The sequence below is a fragment of the Sturnus vulgaris genome, chromosome 1 (assembly GCF_052056855.1).
Source record: "Sturnus vulgaris isolate bStuVul1 chromosome 1, bStuVul1.hap1, whole genome shotgun sequence".
NCBI lineage: Eukaryota > Metazoa > Chordata > Aves > Passeriformes > Sturnidae > Sturnus > Sturnus vulgaris.
The window spans coordinates 118,294,865-118,315,827 of NC_142243.1; the positions used below are offsets into that span (position 1 = coordinate 118,294,865).

Genomic DNA, 20,963 nt, shown 5'->3' on the forward strand with positions numbered 1-20,963 from the left:
TTTTAAATGCTGGCAGCTGGACTACGGCTGAGGATCAGTGGGATTCTACACAGGGCAAGTCTGTCACAGCCAAACACTGAGTAGATTCAGGTTATCCTTTCTATAAGCATTGCAGGGAGCACATGGTGATTTATGCCCGTGTGTGTCTATGCCCATGTGTATGTGTTTATCCATGGATAAATTCCATTTGGGAGACACAGAGATGAGGTGATCCAGACCTACAGAAATAAGCTAAATTTAAAAAGATACTAAAATAAACGCGGCAAGGATTGACTGAGACATACAGAACCATTTTAGCAGAAAGGTAAGGGAAGAAGAAACTGCTTAAGTTCCCCTAGCTAGTCAAAAACAAGATGTAGGAAGTGAAACAAGCTCAAAATGAAAGCTGACCCCATATTTCTGCATTTGCATGAATCTAATTTGATGAAAGTTATCAGCCAGGACTTACAGTAAAATTGAAATGTGTATCTATAGATAATATTATATATCTATCTATTATATAGATATTATCTATAAAGATAGGTAATATTATAAATATATTATATATATTTATCTGAGACTGGCAAGGAACAGAAAACAACTTCTCTTCAATTGTTGCTTTCATACTGCTCCCAACCATAGATAATTTATTTTTGTCACTCTTATTCTCGCTATGGTCTAGTGGCAAATCTTCACTGGCACAATATGTGTAGAGCAGTACTGATAAGCCACTGCTGAGCTTTACCACCTCTAGTTAAACTCCTGCTCTGTATTCCTTGGCAGTTGCTTTGCCATGTGATGATGGGTCAGAAATGAACTCAAGTTTCCCAGAAACAGTGCTCCTCATAGTCCCAAAAACAGAGATAAAGGAGATCCTGGCAACACTTGGGTAGCACAGATGATGTGGAAGCAGATCAATGTAAAGTGAAAGTAAGCACTGATGGTTAAGGTATATAAAGTCCTTACATTTAAGATTTTTTAGAATTCTTTTCATAGAATTATAAATTTGAACAGTTGATTGAAGTGACACGGAATGTTGGAAGAGCTTCTGAGAAAGCAGGTGTTTGTGTCCTTGAGCAGAGCAGGTTCATGATCCTTTCTCCCCAGCAGTTTTAATCTAAGTTGGTCACTCTGAGTTTCGAGACACTTCTGCCTTGACCTTGGGGGAAAGGCACAGGAGTTCAGGAGATCTGATGAAGACATCACTGTGTTACCTCTGACTATAACATGTAAAGTAGCAGCAAACCAACTGTCATTAAAGGCCAGAATGAAACATCTAAAACAGAGGAGGGCAATGGTATTGTTTTCAAATTTTGAAAGAGGTATTAAAAATAAAACTATTTACTGCTCTGCTCTCGAAACCCCCTTAAAACTCCAGCTGTGAAACCTGTTGGGTTTTTATATATAGATATAAACAGTTGCTTCCTGTTCTTTGATTCAGTTTAAATATAAAGCAATATTCAAGACTCAGAGTAAGTTGGGGGTCTTAATTTTTTTTATTCTTATTTGTGGTTTAGGTGAAGAGTTTACTCTTTGTATTCAATTGAATGCAAATTTCTTTTATTTATGTATCTATTAAAATGTGTGTATGTATGTGTTAAAACCCTAAGCCGTATAGAGCATTGGTGTTCAGATATATGATTACTGACCTTTTCAACAGTAGATATTTATTGGATAAAATACATAATTCTTTGATAAAATAGAGCTTGTATGCTCAGCATTGTAGTTCTAATTATTTTTAAAATTACTTCATTATTGAAAAAGCCAAAGTATAATCTATGAAGATTTGAGAATCATTTCCATGAAGATGTGACTATGATCAAGAAAAGACCAGACATCTCAAGTGGGTTTTTTAGGAAATAATTGCTAATATGCACTAATATACAATATACATGTTGTATGTAACAAAATCACAAGGAAGAGAATGGTTATGAACACAAAAAATGAGATCACCTTTGTAGATGATGCAAAGGGTAAGCACTGGGATGAAACCAAACCCCAAATGCTGGTGATGGTGATGGACAGGTGATGGTCACATGAAACTTGACTGTTTGCAATAGGAAGTATTGTGCCTTTAGACACACTACTTTGCTGGAAGTATAGAAAAAGGTGCATAAAGCAATTCTCTTCTGGGGACAGACAGCAGCTATTAACCCTGGAAGAGTGCTGCATTAGTTTCTGACTTCCACTCCTCCCAAACCATTTTGGAATTAAGACCCAAGTGCTATAGTAGCAAGATGAGATAGGGGATTCAGAGGGAAAGTTCAAGGCAAATGCAGAAACCAAAATCAGTGTCTTGGAAAACCCTGCTGCAGAGGCTCTGTGTGATAGCTCTTATGAATACTCCTGTGGCTTTTTGAGAGGTGCCTGAACCTAGATTCTTGTCACCTTGCTGCAGGTGTTAACCTAACTTGTGTTTACCTTTTAGCCATGAACTACAGTATGCTCTTTGTTAAAAGAGAAGCTGTTACCTTTTTAGATATCTATTTATAAAGATTAGCAGCTATGTTAAATAGAATTTCTTTTAATTCACTGTTTATCTTCCATGTCTAGAGGTGTGGACAGGACAATAAATGAAAAGCATGAATAGGAAGTAATGTCTCCTATATTGCAGAATTGTTGGAATGGGAAACATCTGAGTAGGGACTGGTAGCATTTTCTCTGATGTACAAATTATTTTTATCTCTGATAAGGAATAATGGAGTTTGGTTTGTAGTGATGCTGGGCTCTCGGTATTGCTCTTTGCTTACTGTATGCTCTTTATCTTTTTATCTGCACAAAACACTTCCTTGTGACACAGCGACAGAGCGCTGGGCAAATAAACATTTACAACAAGTGAAATGCTTTATTTATTTATACATTCCTCCCTGCACTGGTATTTTAGTTAGGTCAGGATCCCACTCCTGAAGCAGTTGCCCACATGCTAAGCTGTAATCCATGTTCTGGAGCAGAATTGGAGTGCAAGAATGGGGCTGCTTTGGGAGAATGCAGTGTGGGGCTCACCTTTAAGTAAAACCTTGTTATCAGCTGGTTCCTACTAAATTTTCAATCATTGCGGCTATACTGGAGTGAAAGGGGCAATTACAACCTTAAACCAGCTTAAACCAGTTGGGCTTCAGCACCAATTGTTGGGGCTTTTTGCTCATGTAGAACTAGCTAAGTCCTGTGGGGACTGTGGACTTTCTATGTGGAAAAGAACCCAGGAAAACCAGTGCTTCATGATGAGGCTCAAGATCTTCTCTTTGTTTGAAGCCATCACAAGAGTCATCTCACAAACTGTATTTGTGTGATTTTACATGACATCAAGTAGACTTTTATGTGATTTCAAAGCACCTCTGCATAGTTATTACTGATCAGTCATTACTGTCATGAACAAATGCCAACCTTGAGTTTACCAGCACAGCCTCACAGCAGGTTTGACTTACAGCTCTCATGAGCTTTCAGCTGCAGAAAAAAGTCTGAGTAAAAAATGCTTTTCTCTGGGTTTACACTGGCACTGGGCATGCTGCAGTCTCTAAAGATATGCTCAGCTTTCTTACAGGAACAGGGAAACGGATTTTTGGCTGACAATTTAGATCAAATTACTTCATGCCCTCCACTTCAGGCTGTTTGTTCTGTAGAAGCAGAACTATTCAAGAGCAAAAAGGTTAGCACTTAAGTGGATAAATACCTGATCTTGCAAATACAGCAGGTAATTAAACACTGGCCTTCCTGATGTCTAGAGTGAGTTTGCAAACGCCAGTCTGGCTGTGGGTGTACAGAAATTTCCTATGAACCATTAATGACAGGACAAGAGTAATCTACATTCACACAGTTATAAATAAATAAAATAAAATTTTAAATCCTTCTCAGTATTACAAAACAACTAGTATGTAACCCACATGGAGCTGTGCATTAAAAAAATTAAAGTATTAAAATTAGGCATTAAAGATGTTTGCTTCTAAGGAAAGCTTCTGCATGAAGATGTGCTCCAGTGCTTTCAAATAATGTAGGAACACTGAAATGTTGACACTCAAGAAGAGGAAACTTATTCTCTGCCTGGTCAGTGCCTATTGATTTTCTGTAGGATTCCTTTTATTTTTAGTTCAGGAGAAGACAAGAAGGGGAGCAATGGGTTCTAATGCTACTTTAAACCAGGATCACAGATCACTGCTGAAATCTTATGGACATCCAAGATGTGTTGGCAATAGGTGACAGATAATTTGCAGAAATGGTAGGAGAGGAAGTATCCTCCTGTCATATTTAGAAGAAAACACTCTGCCTGTGGATAGGACAGTGCATGTGTCATTATGTAGTGCTTCCTCAATGGCAGGATAGGACGTTAAATGAAGGTGATGTTGAAGTTGAGACTTGCCATGCAGGACTGCTTCTTGCCTTGGTTTATTTTTGTCATCAGTTAGGATTGTGATTATCATAGGTATTGTTACAAAAGTATGAGTCTTAATATGAACCCAGACCAATCTGGTTAATTTTTGTAGCTGAAAGGCACCGTCCCATTGAAACAGTTGTGTCTGCCTATGGACGCTTCTACTACTGCTTTGCCTGTACACTACAATGAACCTTTTCTGTCCTAGAGATGAAGGTAAAAGTAGGATGAGAGTCTTATATCTGCCTTAGCTTCTCCAGCTGTGTTTGTTTACTTGAGCCTATATTTTGCACCGAGCTCTTATTTTAGGTTTTACATTGTTCTTCAAAGAACTGGCTTTAAAGATTAATTAGGGCAGGGGGGAGCAAGACTGTGTGCCTGCAAGGGAAAATGTGACTGTGAACCTAGCATTAGAGCACTGACCTGAAAGGAGGGAGAGAGGAAGGAAGGAGAAGGTTGAAAAGCATTCATAGTGGATTCTTTGCAGAGTAAGTATAATTACTCTCCTTGGAGGGAGGATTGTAGAGATAATGTTGTATATATATTTGCTAGAGTACTAGGTAATTGTATCATGGGATTAGCAGTCAGGTTCCAGTCATGCAGATGCTAACAGCTGTATCTCATCTGATTTAGCATGGATGCACATCCTGAGAGAAGGATTAGCCTTCTAAATGATAGTGAAAAAGAAATCCTTGCGTGGTGATTTGTCATCACTGGCACACACATCGGCTGTTTTAGGCTGCTGCAACACACCCGTGTGAACAAGGAGAAGCATTACTGGAGGTCACAGTAGCTGCATGTCTGCCACGGAGCTGGGGCTGCACAAGTCATCAGCCTTATGTGAGACAGGGATTTGAGTCAAATAGAGCTCCCTGCTAGACTGGCATCTGCAAAATGAAGTGGGGAGATACAAGCGTTGCTAGTTCCAGCTGCAGTTCTCAGAATTTGGACAGGATTTTTTTCCTATGTCTTCCAAAAGAGTATTTTCTTAAAAATATACAGATAAAAGTTATCCCTACAATAATTGCATTTTTGTTATATCTATTCCAAAGCTCAGAGAAGTATCAGAAAGATACAAAGGGTTTGGGCAGAGGAAGGTGGTAGACTGGGGAGAAAATATAAAAAATCTGAAGAAATGGTAAATAACTATTTACTTCATCTGTGGATTGAGATGAGGTTATTTCTCTCCTTTGCAACAGAAAAGAGCTATCAGCGTATGGGCTTAACCTTCAGTTGTTTTTCCCATGAGCTATGTTGTATGAAAAGGAAGCACATTTTTACTATGTAGCCCAGATGATTTCATGGGAAAGGGCTTGGTTTACAGCACAATGATTTTGTTTAATACCTTTTTTATTTCAACAGGAAATATGGGGTGTATAAAATCAAAAAGGAAAGAGAATCTGCATGGAGATGGGCTAGATTTGAAGAATCAACCAGTACGTAAAACTGAACGAACTATTTATGTGAGGGATCCAACGTCCAATAAACAGCAAAGGCCAGTAAGTAGATAGTCCCAGGAGAGAACTCTTGTAGCAAGAACAAAACATGACTGGCATTACTTAAATTTCAAACCAAAGCATATGCATGAAAAAATTCAAATTATCATTAATCCCCATCTGGGCTTTTAGTGTTGTGCAGTTCACCCTCAATGAATAAGCACATTGAGGCATAAAAATTAAAACGTGGTGGTTTGCTACTTTATGTTTGTCATAGTTTTCTGCCTAAAAAAAGTAACTTGGCAATGTTTGAGTAGATATAACTATGTCTGTAGGAGAATGCTAGATGACATTAGAAAACCTGAAATAGTTTAGATCCATTTTTTAAATCTTTGGTGTTGGGTTTTTAATAGCTATGGGCTGGTAATACAGCTATTACCAGCTCTAGTCAGCTTTACTCACTGAAGGCCACTACTCAGTCTTGCCTGAGGTGTGTAGGTGGGGGTGCAGTGGTGGAGGGAGCAGCACTGTGCTGCAGAAGGAACAGTGTCATGTGTTCCATGTGTGCTGCCTGGTGATGGGATGGGGAATTCTTCTGGGTACCAAGTGGGTTTGCTAATTTGCAGTGTGACTGGTACCTTTTTTCCCCCCACCTTCTCTGCTGTGCTGAGGAAGCTGTGTCTCCTGACTGCCCTTGTTCAGGGACCTGCTCTCTGCAGGTGGGAATGGCTTCCTGCTCTCCTCTCTCCCCAGCTGACACAGTGAACTCAGTGTGCTCTCAGCTGATGAACACACATCACAAACTACCTTTTTTTTTTAATGACTCTTTTTTTTTTTCTTGCGCAGTCTTAGTGGCATAACAGTGCTTGTAGTTCTTTAGCATGACAGCTACACAGTAATAACTGTCCTGCTTAAGTGCCCTACCTAAAGCCTCTTCAGCAGAAGTCCCAAAGCTGTGAACTTCCTCCCCACAGCTTGTGCCACACCTTCACAAGGTCTGAGCTGCTCAATTTAATATCTAGGGGAACCTACTGTATTTTTATATTGTCTTATAAATAATAAATGTTTTTATATATAATACATAGTTTGAATAACAGTGGGAAAAATCTGAGCATTTACTTATAAGACATATGAGATGATACCAAAGCAACTGCATAATATGTAATTGTAATTTAAGATCATCACAAAGATCTAAAACTGCCTAATTAAAGACATATTTTATTGTAGGCAAATGCAGAAGCACAGCTCTTACCAGGACAGAGGTTTATCAGTCAAGGTATGTTTCTACAGAAATCTGTGTGCTGTGCCCATGTCAGCCTGTAAAGTGATGTGAACGTGCTTTTGTCTTTCTACTTTTGTAGACGCAGAGGAGCATGGAGTCATTGTGGTAGCTTTGTATCCCTATGAGGGCATTCATGAAGAGGACTTGTCCTTCAAAAAAGGAGAAAAACTGAAAGTTATTGAGGAGTAAGTATGACAATATTGTTGTATTGCATATTTTATTTGGGCTCATCTAATTCCCTCTACAATGCTTTGATATCCTACTCATATCACGGTTGTATGAAAGATAAGTGAGCTCCCTTACATGTGATAATACAAATGCTTTATGGAGTTATTCTGGGTTGGATGGGACTTTGACCAACCTGCTGCAATGGAAGGTGTTCCTGCCCATGAAAGGGATGATCTTTTAGGTCCCTTTTAACCCAAACCATTTTTGAGTCTATGGTTCTCTGGCTTGGTAGCTGGCCTCATTAGTAACAGTGACCAAACACTGATCCAGTGGAGTGGAGCCAGTGGCTTCTCAGGGCTCTTGACTTCAGAGGAAAGATTGTGCTCTTTCCAGCCTGGGCAAAGATCTAAGCAGACTAAAGAACCTAAATAACAATTTATCATTTTCCTTTCCTGTGAATACTACTGTTTTTGTTTTTCAGATCCGGAGAATGGTGGAGAGCAAAATCTCTCACAACAAGAAAAGAAGGTTTCATTCCCAGCAACTATGTAGCAAAAGTAAACACTCTGGAAACAGAAGAGTAAGTTCTCCCAGTCCCCAAATTCTGGCGAACTTCTTCACCTTGGTGGTGTATCCTTTGCGAGTGGGGAAAGAGGTGGTTCTAACTCTTTGAAATACTTTTCAGATGGTTCTTCAAAGACATAACACGAAAAGATGCTGAAAGACAGCTCCTGGCTCCTGGAAATGGTCCTGGAGCTTTCCTTATCAGAGAAAGTGAAACATTAAAAGGTAGGTTTTGGGGTAGTTCTTGGGAGTTGATATAGGGATAAAAACACGCAGTCAGTCTACACCAAAAATTGGCATTGGGTGTGGAATAGTTGCAGTGCATCCTATTGTGTGAATTTTCTGCAGTTCTGTAGGAGTGAGAAGAATGAGAAAATTACCAGAAAAAGAGAGGAGAGTTGCAGGCTAACACCCAAAGCTGAGATAAGGGGGGGGAAAAAAGTGTTATGTGTGTGATTACACTGACAAAAAGCAGGAATGAATGAAGTAGCATCTTTTCTCTTCTTAATGTTTGTGACTCCTTTATTGAAAGACACGTTACTATAATAGTAGCTGCTGCATTCTATGGTCTGCCATTATTGAGTCTGTATCCATTGCTACAGGTTTGAAATTGTAGTTAGTTCATAATGAGGTTTTTCAGTTCTACAGTGCGGTGGTGTTCTTTTCAGAGAGCTTTTTGGTAAAATTTTGTGCTGTAAACACAAAATTTTCAGCTTTGTGCTGAAAAGCTTACTGAAGTCTCCAGGCGCTTCTGCCAAGACTTTGAGAAGAGCATGAGAAGTTCTGTCCCAGCCTGTGGACTCTGACTGTAAGTCTGGATGGATATTGCGGCTGGATGATGTAACACTGCATCCTCCAGAGGAAGACACGTGAAGCCTTTCAGCAGGTCATGCTTCCCCACTCCACAGGGTAGCTTTTTTGGCTCTAATCCTGCAGATTCTTGACTAGCTATCATCTGTAATGGGCCCATATCATTATGCTCTCAGCTGAAGACTGAAGTTGTCAAAGGAAGTCTCCTAAATTCTACATAGGTAGAATTTAGAGTACTGAGAGTAAGGCAAAGTATCCCCCAGAATCACTGGATATATGTGTGAGGAGAGATAAGGGAGTTAGATCCTTTTTTATCCTTTGAAAATGGACAAGAATTGTACAAGTAGAAGAAACAAAGAGTGCTGTAGCCAAGGGTAGATGCTCTCCTGCCCCAATTTAAATCCCAGATGATGTTAGGCTCCCTAGAACTGCCTAGGGATCAACAGATCTAGCAGATCAACAGATCTACTCTCCCTCCTCTATGCCTGAAGCCATCTCCAAACTATCCTTTTGCTAGCTGGCCCATGACAACCAACATGTTCCTTCTTCAAAATGCTGATCTTCAGATTTCAGCTTCTGCCTGAGCAGGGTGACAGCCCTGGTCCTGCTCTCCCAGCCACTTCTACTCAAGCTGGGGGACCTTCTGCAAAACTGGGCAATGAATGTGCAGCTGCCTGGAATATGGAACAAGTGAGTTTGTTGAATAAGATTGAAAAAGAAAGTGTGACTGTAAGCATTTTGGTGACCAGTTCAGGGCTGGTTTTTGCTAACTTCCTCCTGTGGATTGCAAAATGGTTTTTGAGGAAATAAGGGAGTAAAAAGAAAAGCAGACAAAATGGTGATTTTGTTAGGCTTAACTGTACATGTGTGGACTCTGTAGATTTTTTGCTATCCATTAATGAGCATTCCTTCTTTATCCACAGGCAGCTATTCTCTCTCCATACGAGACTATGATCCAGAGCATGGCGACGTTATTAAGCACTACAAAATCAGGAGTCTAGACAATGGAGGATTTTACATCTCTCCAAGAATAACTTTTCCTAACATCAATGATATGATCAAACATTATCAAAGTAAGTTAAAGCATTTGGTGAATTACTTAATTGAGTGCAACCATTATTTCCTGTGAAGGAAAATAGTTTCTTCTTTTGTTTCGAAGTTTTCCTTTTTTCTTTCTTTTTCTTCTAAATAACTTGGGCATGCATGTTATCAAAGATAAAGTAAAACTGATTGGAACCCAAGTATTGTTGTTACCATAACCAGATCTAGTGCTGGTTGCTCTGTGGCATACCACTGTGAAATGAAGACTAGCTGTATAATACAATTCATCAAGCTTATGGTGATGTGAAGCTATAATAAGAATTGCCTGCATTGTAAAAAATATTTTATTTCAGAGTAAATTTTTATTCATAATTAACAGAAATACATATAGATTTGTGAATGTTGTCTTGTATCTAGTGTTGAGTGTGAAATTGGTTTTATTTTTCCTGGAAATGCATTTGTTTAAATAGATATTTTTAAAAGAAAATATATTAATATACTTCAAAGAAATAAAATTGCACCCACATAGAATGTATACATTTATTTTAAAAAAGAAAAGGTGGGGAGAGGAAGGGACAAGTCTACCTATGTTTTAGTTGCAAAATTGACTTCTCATTCTGCATAACCTCCTGCTGGATAGCTTCAAAATACAGGTTTTTTAATCTTATAACTGGGAATAAAGACAAGACAAAAAATGTAGGACATAAAATCACACAGAAATTTTTCAAAGCCATTCTGAGGGCTTGGCCGTGAAATTTTTCTGAATAGTTAGATATGTGTGCTAGCTGTTCAGCACTGCTGGAAAACCTGAGAATTATTCAACATTCATATAAAAGTTATAGCTGGTCAGTGTCTGGAGAAAAAATAATGTTGACCTACTTATGCTTGCATGCACATCTGTCTGAAACCATGCTGCAAGAAAATTTTATGACAAATTCAGAATACAGATCCCAAGCCTGACTCCAATGTGCATCTTAATCAACATAGTGTCAGTAAAAAGATCTGATATTGTATTTACTTGGTGCAAATTGTACTAAAACCCCTTAATAATCTGACAGTATCCAGATGCATGTGATACTTTTTTATTACATTTTCCTCTGAATGCCAGATTTCCAATCAGAGGCACTTAAACTTTTGTAGAAGCACCAGAAAGGTTACATTTTCATCACAGCATCTGGTTTTTTTGAACATTATTGTGGGCTGGTTAGTGCAATCAAGCAATGTTTGTCTCAAGTCATGCAGCATAGGAGAGTAATTTATTTTGTATTTTGTTTTTTCTTTGAAAACCAGGGCAATCAGATGGCTTATGCAGAAAGTTGGAAAAAGCTTGTATTAGTCCCAAACCTCAAAAACCATGGGATAAAGATGCATGGGAAATTCCACGGGAGTCGATTAAATTAGTGAAGAAACTTGGAGCTGGTCAGTTTGGAGAAGTCTGGATGGGTAAGTTTATTCTTTTGAAATGAGTATTTAACTCTGAAAGAAGTGTCATTTCAGAGTCATTCAGAAACCTAGTGGACATGAACCTGATCCTCTATACTTGTAAAACGGCAAAATCGGGCGCAGAATGCACCTTCTCATGAGGAGAGAGGGCTTGTAAAAGAGGGTAGATATCTGACAAGGAAGTGGAACAAATATTTTTGGTGTCTTTTAAAGGAAAAAAATAGTAAGTACTGTAATTTAGAAGGTTAAAGACAATGGTTTTTGTTATGTTTTGAGATGGAAATAGAAGGTTATAGTAAGATGTGACTCCTGAATCTCAAAATTTATGAGCCTCTCGGAATTTTGTTTCAAATTAGAAAGTGTTAAAGAATATGAAATAGAAAGAAACAATGTCTTTTAGTGAGTTGTGTTTAGAGATTTCATTGTCCATTTATGAAGAAGATGCCTCCTGCAATGTAGTGCATGGTACTACCATACTGGGTGAAAGAAGAGAACAGACTTAACCCAAGAGTGTTGTCTGTCAGTGTGCTGCTCAGAAAGTAGGTGATTTATGTAGTAAGTAAACTAGAGATTGAACAGCCTGTACCTTGAATCATCAGGCAAGACCCCAATAATAAAACTGTCATAAATATTAATATACACCCAGCAGAAAATTATAGCATTGATTATTATAACCTGAATAACCTGTTTTGTTGGCTTACAAGCAGTATTTCCTCAGCCTTAGTGACTTCTTTTGGCAAGGGGCTATGCCCAGTCACATTCTGGGAAAATGGTTTAATCATCTTCCTTTTGTAATGCTGCCTATTCTGACATCAGTGTATTCTTTTGGTTTCCTCATTGCATGTTTTGTGCACTATTCATTGCTTACACACTTTCTGCCAGTTGCCATCTTACTTGAGGTAAACTGTATCTTCCTCCCAAAGTCTTCATTAAGATGTTTTTTCAGGCCAATTAATTCTCTTAGCCTTTCCCCAAATCTCTTTTTTTTTAATGTTATGTTTAAATAGGAATAAATTTGTTATATAATAAAAGATCAGATTATGGTGATGATGATCATTATTTATTTTAAGAAGACCTAAGATTCTATAGGCAGAGTATTTCTGAGCAACTTGAAAGTGTATCCCAAAGCTGGCTAGAAGACACAAAGCTATGAAGGGGTCTCTGATAATCCATGGGAATGTGTCAGTCTGATGGGAATGTCATTGCTATGAAGAGGTGTTCTCATTTAGAAAAGCAAATCACAGACTGGTGCTGTTTGAGTGGCAAATTATACACACACAACTACAGTGTCAATCAGAATGCTCTAATTGAGTCTTAGGTGCAATCTTTTGGTATAAATCACATAAAAAGTGCAAGCAACACAGCTCTATAATATGGCCAAATTCAGCCTTTTATCTGCCTTCATGAGAAAAGGCTTAAGAAACCTTCTACCTATGATATACATGAATGACAATTTAGATACTAGTCAGGACAAGTTTCAATCATTGTGCATTTATTTCTGTCTAATAAACCAGGGCAAGAAATGTTTTACTTACACTGAAACAGTGTGGAAGACTTTGTGGTAGGAGCTAATCAACTGCTTGAAAATGCAGACCGTTTTGAGAAGTGACTACTTCTGCACATACACACAGAAAAGAATAAAATTTTAAAAGGGTGTTTCTGCTTCAAGATGCTTCCTCTTGTTTGTGTCATTATTTTAACATCTAAATTGGGCCTGAACCCTGTGTCTGAATTGCTGCACTGTGAGAAAAACTAATGTACTGTGAAAGTGATCGCTGCGTTTCCTCTTCTTTGCTTTCTTTCTGAAGTGAAAGAAGATGATTTGCATGGCACAGATCCTATCAAATCAGGAGCATGGTTAATCTTAGAACCAAGGAAGTTCAAGATGGAAGAGCATATTAGGCCAGCTGTGTGGTGCAGGGTGTCAGCACACACTGTGTATTGTAATGATCACCCAGGGATTTTGGGAGTTATGTAGAGGTACTGAGCAATAATCTGGTTGCTGCACTCTTCTGATTCGAGAGCTGGTTGTTATGCTGCTTCCTCGCAGAGAAAATATTTTTCAGCCATCATGTGAATTAGAGAGAAATATTGTTCCATGGTTTAAATACTAAATACATTTCTGCTTGATATAGGATACTTAGAATTGTGGTTTCAGAGGGAACAGTGTCCCACTCAGAGGAGTTGTGCTTTTGAATAAAGAAAGATGTAGAGCTACTGGACAAAATCCAACAAAGAGCCACAAAGATGATGAGGGGACTGGATCATCTGTCTTTTGAGGAAAGGCTTAGGGGGCTCTTATCAGTGTCTGTAAATAGCTGAAGGAGGCATGCAGAGTGGATGGAGCCCGGCTCTTCTCGGTGGTGCCCAGTGACAGGGCCAGGGGCAAGGGGCACAAACTGAATCCCAGGCGGTTCCTTCCCAACACTCACTGTGTGAGTGACTGAGCACAGCACAGGCTGCCCAGAGAGGTTGTGGTGTCTCCATTCTTGGATGGAATCAAAAGCCAACTGGACACAATCCTGGACAACAGCTCTAGGTGTCCCTGAGGGTGTTGGACACAGATGCCTTCCACACATCCTTCCTCTGTTTCTGAGAGATATGGGAATATAGAGATAATGCTGATACTGCAAAGTGAAGATATGCAATTATAGCTTTTATAGTCTTTTCTTTTTAGCATCTCTATGACTAATTTTTGGGCTTCCATGTGGACATCTTCCTCTTAAAGAGTTTGGAGGAAATTAACATATTATGGAAAGAGTAAGAAAATCCTAGGAGGAAAAAGCAGACCTCCATATACCCCAAGCACTTGGCTGCGTTCTTGTATGACCTGTGCTGAGAATCTGTTTTATGGAATGGGCTGGTGAATCTCCTGCAGCTCTGAAGAGTTGCTTTTACTCAGAGAAAAGTTGCTATTAGTTTTCCAGTTTTTTTCTATCAATACAAGTGCAATTTTATGCGTTTTATCGAGATTTTCGGGGATTAGGCTTAGTTAGTGTTTATGTGTGCACTTTGATCATCAGTTGTGCAGCCTGGGCTTTCTGCCCTCACATTGAATGGGCTGTGTGGAGATGAGTGAGAGATGGAGCTGCTGCTGCATTTTTCTGTTCTGCAGCTGAATGATGGCTGCAGTAGGTGAAGAAGTGAAGTGTTGATGTGCAATTGGATGCAGAGAAGCTGCTGCTCCTCAGCCTCTTTCCCAGTACCTTCTCCAATTGTAACTGCTCCAGCCATTATCTGCCTTCTAGCAGTGTCATATCCCCATGGCTCAAACAAGTTGTTCCCAGTATTCCCTGCAAGAAATTACTGGAAAAGTAGAGGAAGGAGAAAGCTGCATATTAGAGGCTTCTTCACAAAGTTCTGCATCTTCAGTCCTGTTCAGAAATGGTAGGCTCAACCTCAACTGTCTATTACAAGTTCATATCACACCTTGGCTTGATTTAGCCTATGCAAAATTCTGGGGATAACCTGGCTATGCAAGACGCTGCTCTGTCAAAATAATAGTAATCAACTCCAAAATAAATACCCGAAACACTAATTTTTTTTGAGATTTCAATTCTGACATGTAGATAAGAACATGGCTTGTTGTGTGAGACATCATCACACAATCCTCATACTATTGCCTGCTTCAGATTTGATTTTTAACAGTAGCTAAAACTGCAAAGAGACTGAGTTCCTGCCATGGTAAGAAAGGTTTTTAGACCATGGAGTTCAGTGCATCTGGGCAGCTAATTTAGTGGTGTGATAACCAGAGCAGCACTGCAGGAGCAGGGTCTATGTTTTATGTATTTTTTGTTCCTAGTGTGAACTGATATGATGTGAATCATGATGCTCTGTGCTATTAATAAATCATGAAGAGAATTCTCAAGCAGGGCTTAGAGGAAAGTTAACAAGGCAAATGCAGCAATTATGGTGTAGGTTATTAATGAGTCACATCTTGCCTGCATCTCAGGTGTAAAAGATTCTCTTATTCAATAAGCTCTGAATTAGAATATAAGTAATATGTGCTTTGTAAGTGTGTTTTCTTCTGCAGCTGTTAGAAATAGCAGAGTGTGCTCATAGAACTCATGGCCACCTTGTTTTGGTGTCCCATCCCTCCCAATACATGATGAAATAAATGAACTTGAGAGAAATCAAGATCAGGTATTTGTAGTGCTTTCACCAACTATTTGTTCTGTACATTACCACCAGAGGGTCAAGGTAGACTTTTTTACAGCAGAAAACCTCAGTATCACAGAGATATTGTAGTAAAGCAAACTATCTCTAAGAAAGACCCGAGTTTGATGGATATCTTTAGTGAATGTAAAATACTGTTACATAGTTAATGTTAAGTGTGTTGGTCATAATTGCTTCACTGAAAGAGTTGTATGAATTAGTATGTTCAGTAGAGAATTCAACAAATTGAGAGTGGAGCTCATGCTCTGTTTTAGGGCATGGGATGGAATAGTAGAAATGATACAAATAATATTTCTGTTTCTTAAACAGAGAAAAATATATTTATTATCTGTTTTTCAGATAGTTATAAATCATATACCTGAGCTTTAACAGCGGATTTGACCTTTATCTGTAATTTCTTATTATTAGGTAACTTAGAGAAATGTCTTTGTTATGTTTTGAGCTGACCATGTTTGGAAAAATAGATTTAATAATCATGCAGGTGAATATTTTGTGATTGTGGCAGAGTGGCTTTTCTCAGGTGATGATCCCTCTTCAAAAAAGATGCAGTGCTCAGAACAATCACTTAAGATCTGGAAACCAGGTCCTTGCTTTGCCACTCATTTCTTTTGTGGGATGATAAATAGCATAAGGAAATGGTGGATTCCAGTTTAGAGGTGGATCTGTCACGGTTATGATCCAGATTGTTGCTGATAAGGAAATGAGGCAATTTTGTTGAGTCATGAAGGTTTTACCTCTTCTGAGAAACAGTTCTACAATGTTGCAGTGGGTATGGTGGGGGTAAAAGTTGCATTTATATCCCTCTTTCTCACTCTTTTATCTCTTTTATTTTTCAAATTAAATTACTTCACAAGATAAATTTTAGGACCAGTGCTCGTTACTCTATTGTTAATGCCATTTTAACATTTATTTAATGTTTGCCTAAGATTAAATTTGAAAATAATTCGCTTTTTTTCTCTTTACCCATAGCTGCTTTTTATATAATTAGAGAGTTGTATTAGAAGGTTTGCTAAACAGAGAAGTGAACCACAGCCACAGTCCCCCCACTCCCGGCATGGGCTATGTGATAAGAAGTTATCACATTTTAAATCTTGTGCTGAGCACTGCAGGATTGCAGTCCTGGCAGCCTCTCCTTGCTGGTCACGAGAATCATTTGACTGCACTTTCCTGTAATGCTCCATTTTGGGCAGCAAGGATTACAGGAAGGATTGTAAGCATGAGACTGGCATGCATGGAATAAGTGTAATCATGGGATTCCAGATACTTCAGAATCTTGCAGCCAGTCCTTGGACTCTATTGTTCTGAGGCAGTTTAAGTGGACATTCACTGAAGCATGCCTCCACCAAGTATTTTAGGGGCTACTTGTGAATGGAAACTTGCTATGAAGTAAGATCATTTGCTTGCTTTATTTCTTTTTCAGATAACCGATTTCTAAAAATAGGGAATGGATCATTTTTCTCTGCAGTGCTGTAAAAGTTGCAAAATAAAAAGGAATTCTAGCATAAATATTTGTGCTACATCTGGCACTTGCTTTCAGGCTCTCAGCTATTCCTGGAATCCAGCCTCACCTGCTTTACAGATTCCTGCTAGTCGGGACACTGTGGGCTGCAGAGTGACTTCAGTGCACTGATCCTATTTCCTCTTTGTAGGTTACTATCATAGCAGTACCAAAGTGGCTGTGAAGACTCTGAAGCCTGGAACAATGTCTGTGCAAGCCTTCCTGGAGGAAGCCAACCTCATGAAAACACTTCAGCATGATAAGCTTGTTAGGCTTTATGCTGTAGTGACCAAAGAAGAGCCTATTTATATTATAACAGAATTTATGGCAAAAGGTGAGAAAAATATTGGATCTGCGTGCTGATTTGGGCTGAGTTAATTTTCTTCCCAGTGCTGTATGGGGCTGTTTTGGATTTGTGCTGAACACAGTGATGATAATAGAGATGTTTTTGGTTACTGTTCAGCAGGGCTCACACAGAGCCAAGACCTTTTTTACTTTTTATGCTGCCATGCTGGTGAGGAGGCTGGGAGTGCATGGGAGGGTGGGAGGAAACACAGCCAGGACAGGTGACCCCAACTGACCAAAGGGATATTCCAGACCATGTGGCATCAGTATATAAAGCTGAGGGGAAAGAGGAGGAAGGAGGGGCGTTTGGAGTGACAGTGTTTGTTTTCCTGAGTAACCATTGCATGTGATGGGGTCCTGCTCTCCTGGAAATGGTTGAACACCTGCTTGCCCATGGGAAGCACTGAATTCCTTGTTTTGCTCTGCTGGTGTGCACAGCCTTTGGTTTTCCTCTTCCTGTTAATCTGTGTTTATCTCAGCCCATGAGTTCTCTGCCTTTTACCCTTCTGGTTCCCTCCCTGGTCCCACTGGTGATAGCTGGAGCTAAACCACAACAATCTGCAAGCAATAGTTTAGTGAACTCTTCTGCTTCTCCTAAACTAGTTCCCTTTTCTTTTAAAGAAAGGAATGATAGAAGGTTTTTTTTGGAAAGTTCAAATATTAAGGGGAGGAGCAGCTATCCTTAAGATGAGCTGAGGCTTTAATTTTATGACTCATTACTGCATTTGTGAGATAAACTGATTTTTTCAGTTTTCTTAAATGCAGCATTTTCTATTGTTTCCAAATCAGAGGATAATCCCCAGAATAGCTCTGGTTCCTTTGGACTCCCTACCTAACTTTTGTGGCTGGTATCAAATTAAAACAAACCTTACTAATTGCCTTATGTGGGACTTGAATTGATAAAGATGTGTGTAAGAAGGTGAGTGAGGAATGATCCTACAAGGGTGGCTGCACTACTAGGAAAAGACTCTACAGAGCATTACCACACAAAATATGTGAAATTTCCTTTTCAAATTATCTTGGATAATATTTTTTTCTTGTTCTGTTTTCAAGCAGTTTTGCTGGTAACTTAATGAACAAATGTTGAGGCACTTAGTCTGTATGTTTTGAAAAGGATGGATATATGTGATTCTCCTAGACAGCTTTCCTGATGGTCCACAGAGTAGGGTGCTTATCAAACTCGGCACCACTGAACTGAGATATGGTCTCACGGGAGTTTTCTACAGCCAGGGAAACAGCAAAACTTGAATGTCTGGTGTGCTGGTCTGGGTGTTCCTGTCGTTAAACCATGCAAAGGGACTGCCTTACTGTAGTCAACTTGAAAGTACATCAAAATACTTCACTGCATCAGTTTTGTTTTCCAGAAAATTGGGGAACCAATGTGACCTTTGCTTTTGTAATAAGACGCACTGATTAAATCTTTCTATGTTTTAACAGGAAGTTTGCTGGATTTTCTGAAGAGTGACGAAGGAAGTAAATTGTTGCTTCCAAAGCTAATAGACTTCTCTGCTCAGGTAAAACTTTAAAAATATGCTCAGAATTATAGAAGGTTACTTCTCTTAGAGTCTGAAATTCATACTAGATCATTTTATCCTAAGGATTTTTTTACATTTCAAAAAACGCAATTTAAGGATCAATTTTGAGTAAATGTGGTTAATTGAAAGGAGGAAATAGATGGAAGAGGTTTCAAAGGGAATATGTGGTTAGGCTTAACTCTTAGATACTGCTGGTGATCTGTTTAGATGGCAGCAGTACCCAGCTGCCTTCCTTTGTGAAAACACTGCTTTCAATTTGAGCAGCTATGAATTGAAAGTGTAAGGACAAGTTTGTGAGTTTTTGCTTATCAGATTCCTTCAGAATTAACAAATGTGTAATTTTTTTCACTACTTAAGTTAGGTCAACTGGTCAAACTCCTCTTAACCTCAGTGTACTCTTCTTGGTTTCAAATTCTTAGGTAAATTATTGTGAAATGGTGTTTCAGGTACTAGTGTATGATTTATGAGCCAGGATGATTATTTCAAAGTACACAAGTTATCTCTGTCTTAAATGAAATCTGAAGAGAGACTCCAGAGTGATTTGTGTGTCAAAGCCTGAATCAAAGATCCTAGAGCCTGGTGTTTTGTCTTGGACAGTTACCAAAAGTAGGTGTCCAGGGAGTCTTGTAACAAAAATAGAGTAATAATTCTACTTTTGCAGGTTGTACTTCACATTAGTAGTAGGTAATGATTTCTGATAGGTTGTTGTTAACCAACCTTTTTTGGGGTTGTGTTTTAATGCATTAGAGTTTACAGAGTGTTGTACCCTATTATGTTAACCCTATTATGAGGAAAGATGGGAAAACATTAAAAGGTGTAATAAAGCATTAGGAATTTATACAAAAAAAATCACAATAAGAATATTATATAAGTGGTTTATGTAATTATTGCTATACAAATAATTATAGGATTAGATATTAGGAAGTATTTCTTTACCAAAAGAGTTGTCAAACACAGGCTTCCTAGAGTGGTGATCAATGCCCCAAAATTGTCATATTTTAAAATTTGGTCATTATCCTTAATATATGCACTAACTTCTGGTTGAAGTGGCCTGAAGTGGTCAAGCAGATGGAATAGATGATCACTGAAGGTCCTTTCCAACTGGAACTATTGTATTCTACAGTATATTATATATCACATGTTGTTATATAGATGTTCAATATATCAAATATGGGTTTTTATTTCACATAGACTCAATGGAAGAGCTATTTTTCCTGTAATTATTGGTTTGGTGTGGCTTTAGGCTCTTTAAATTTTCTGAACTTTTTGGGCAGTTGGTCGTTGAGAATTTATTTTTAGTGGGATAAAAGCTTTATAGAGGTGGAAAACCTACTGGATCCCAGGTCATGGTCTGAAGAGATGAGTAACAGTGGGCAGAAAAGAAAATAAAAGATAGCTTTGAAAATAGTGTGTAAAATTCAAGGGAGAAAAGAATATCTGTGAGCATTGATATGAAAGGACATCTGAGATGTGGAGAGAAAAGCACATGTGGTCTCACAGCAGACCTTTTTACTCGAGTTGGGGATGTTGTGTTCATTTAAAATTAATACTGTTTTTAGAAATTCAAGGCTTGAAAAGGGTAATGAACTAAAGAGCAACTCTGTGTACAGCTTGGGTAAATCACTTAAAGATAACAAGGGTCAGAGATTGTCATTCACAAAGCTTTGAAGGTCACTTCAAATGGACATCACTTGTCACCCTGATCTGACAGCAACCTCTCAGAGCCAGTTCCTGCACTTGGCCCCAGAGGCCAGGACCTTGTGCTGCACAGGTGATGTGAGAAGTCCCTCTTGTCATACAAGATGTAGATCATCAAGAAAAATTCCTGAGACTGGCTTGCAGTCATCCTAAAAGGAAGTTCAGGAATGCCTCTCTGAGGGTTTCTGGCTGAGGCCCAAACAAAACTTTGGAATAGAGATACCGGGATTTTTGTTAGGGAAAGAATTTGTAGGGGTTTTGAGCACGTTTAAAGAGCCCTTAATGCCACTGTGTGATTACAGGACTGTGTGGAATGGACTTGCAGGCTGCATGTGTGTGGCTCCAGACCAGAGATTTCTCTGTGACCAACACAGATGTTCCACTGGTCTTCTCTATCTCTGGCAGTCTGAATTAATTGGTAGCTCTTTAGGGCAAAAGATGGACAAAAATCTTTTCAGACCTCTGCTAAGGTAACCTGTGAATCACACTTTTCCTGAATGTAGGCTGTGTGTAAAGGAGAACACAAAATGTGTGCAAGTTTTTTGGTGTAACTCTGGTTTGTACAAATGGAACACTAATTTATTCTTACAGAAGTGATGTTAACCTCTCTGCAGAGCGAAGA

At 38.8% G+C, this 20,963-nt stretch overlaps 1 protein-coding gene across 4 annotated transcripts in view; it reads left to right on the plus strand.

The window, feature by feature from the left end:
- LYN (LYN proto-oncogene, Src family tyrosine kinase) overlaps positions 1-20,963 on the plus strand; it is a 47,222-nt gene that overhangs the window by 15,482 nt on the left and 10,777 nt on the right. For 3 of the 4 annotated variants that reach the window (XM_014873092.2, XM_088175122.1, XM_088175115.1), the window contains exons 2-10: positions 5,708-5,844; positions 7,009-7,057; positions 7,143-7,248; positions 7,713-7,811; positions 7,917-8,020; positions 9,529-9,678; positions 10,937-11,089; positions 16,915-17,097; positions 18,546-18,622. In XM_014873092.2, coding sequence (XP_014728578.1) covers positions 5,713-5,844; positions 7,009-7,057; positions 7,143-7,248; positions 7,713-7,811; positions 7,917-8,020; positions 9,529-9,678; positions 10,937-11,089; positions 16,915-17,097; positions 18,546-18,622 — 1,053 coding nt within the window. In that variant the 5' untranslated portion in view covers positions 5,708-5,712. The remainder of the gene's footprint in view (positions 1-5,707; positions 5,845-7,008; positions 7,058-7,142; positions 7,249-7,712; positions 7,812-7,916; positions 8,021-9,528; positions 9,679-10,936; positions 11,090-16,914; positions 17,098-18,545; positions 18,623-20,963) is intronic. The other variant, XM_014873094.2, reaches the window with a different exon arrangement.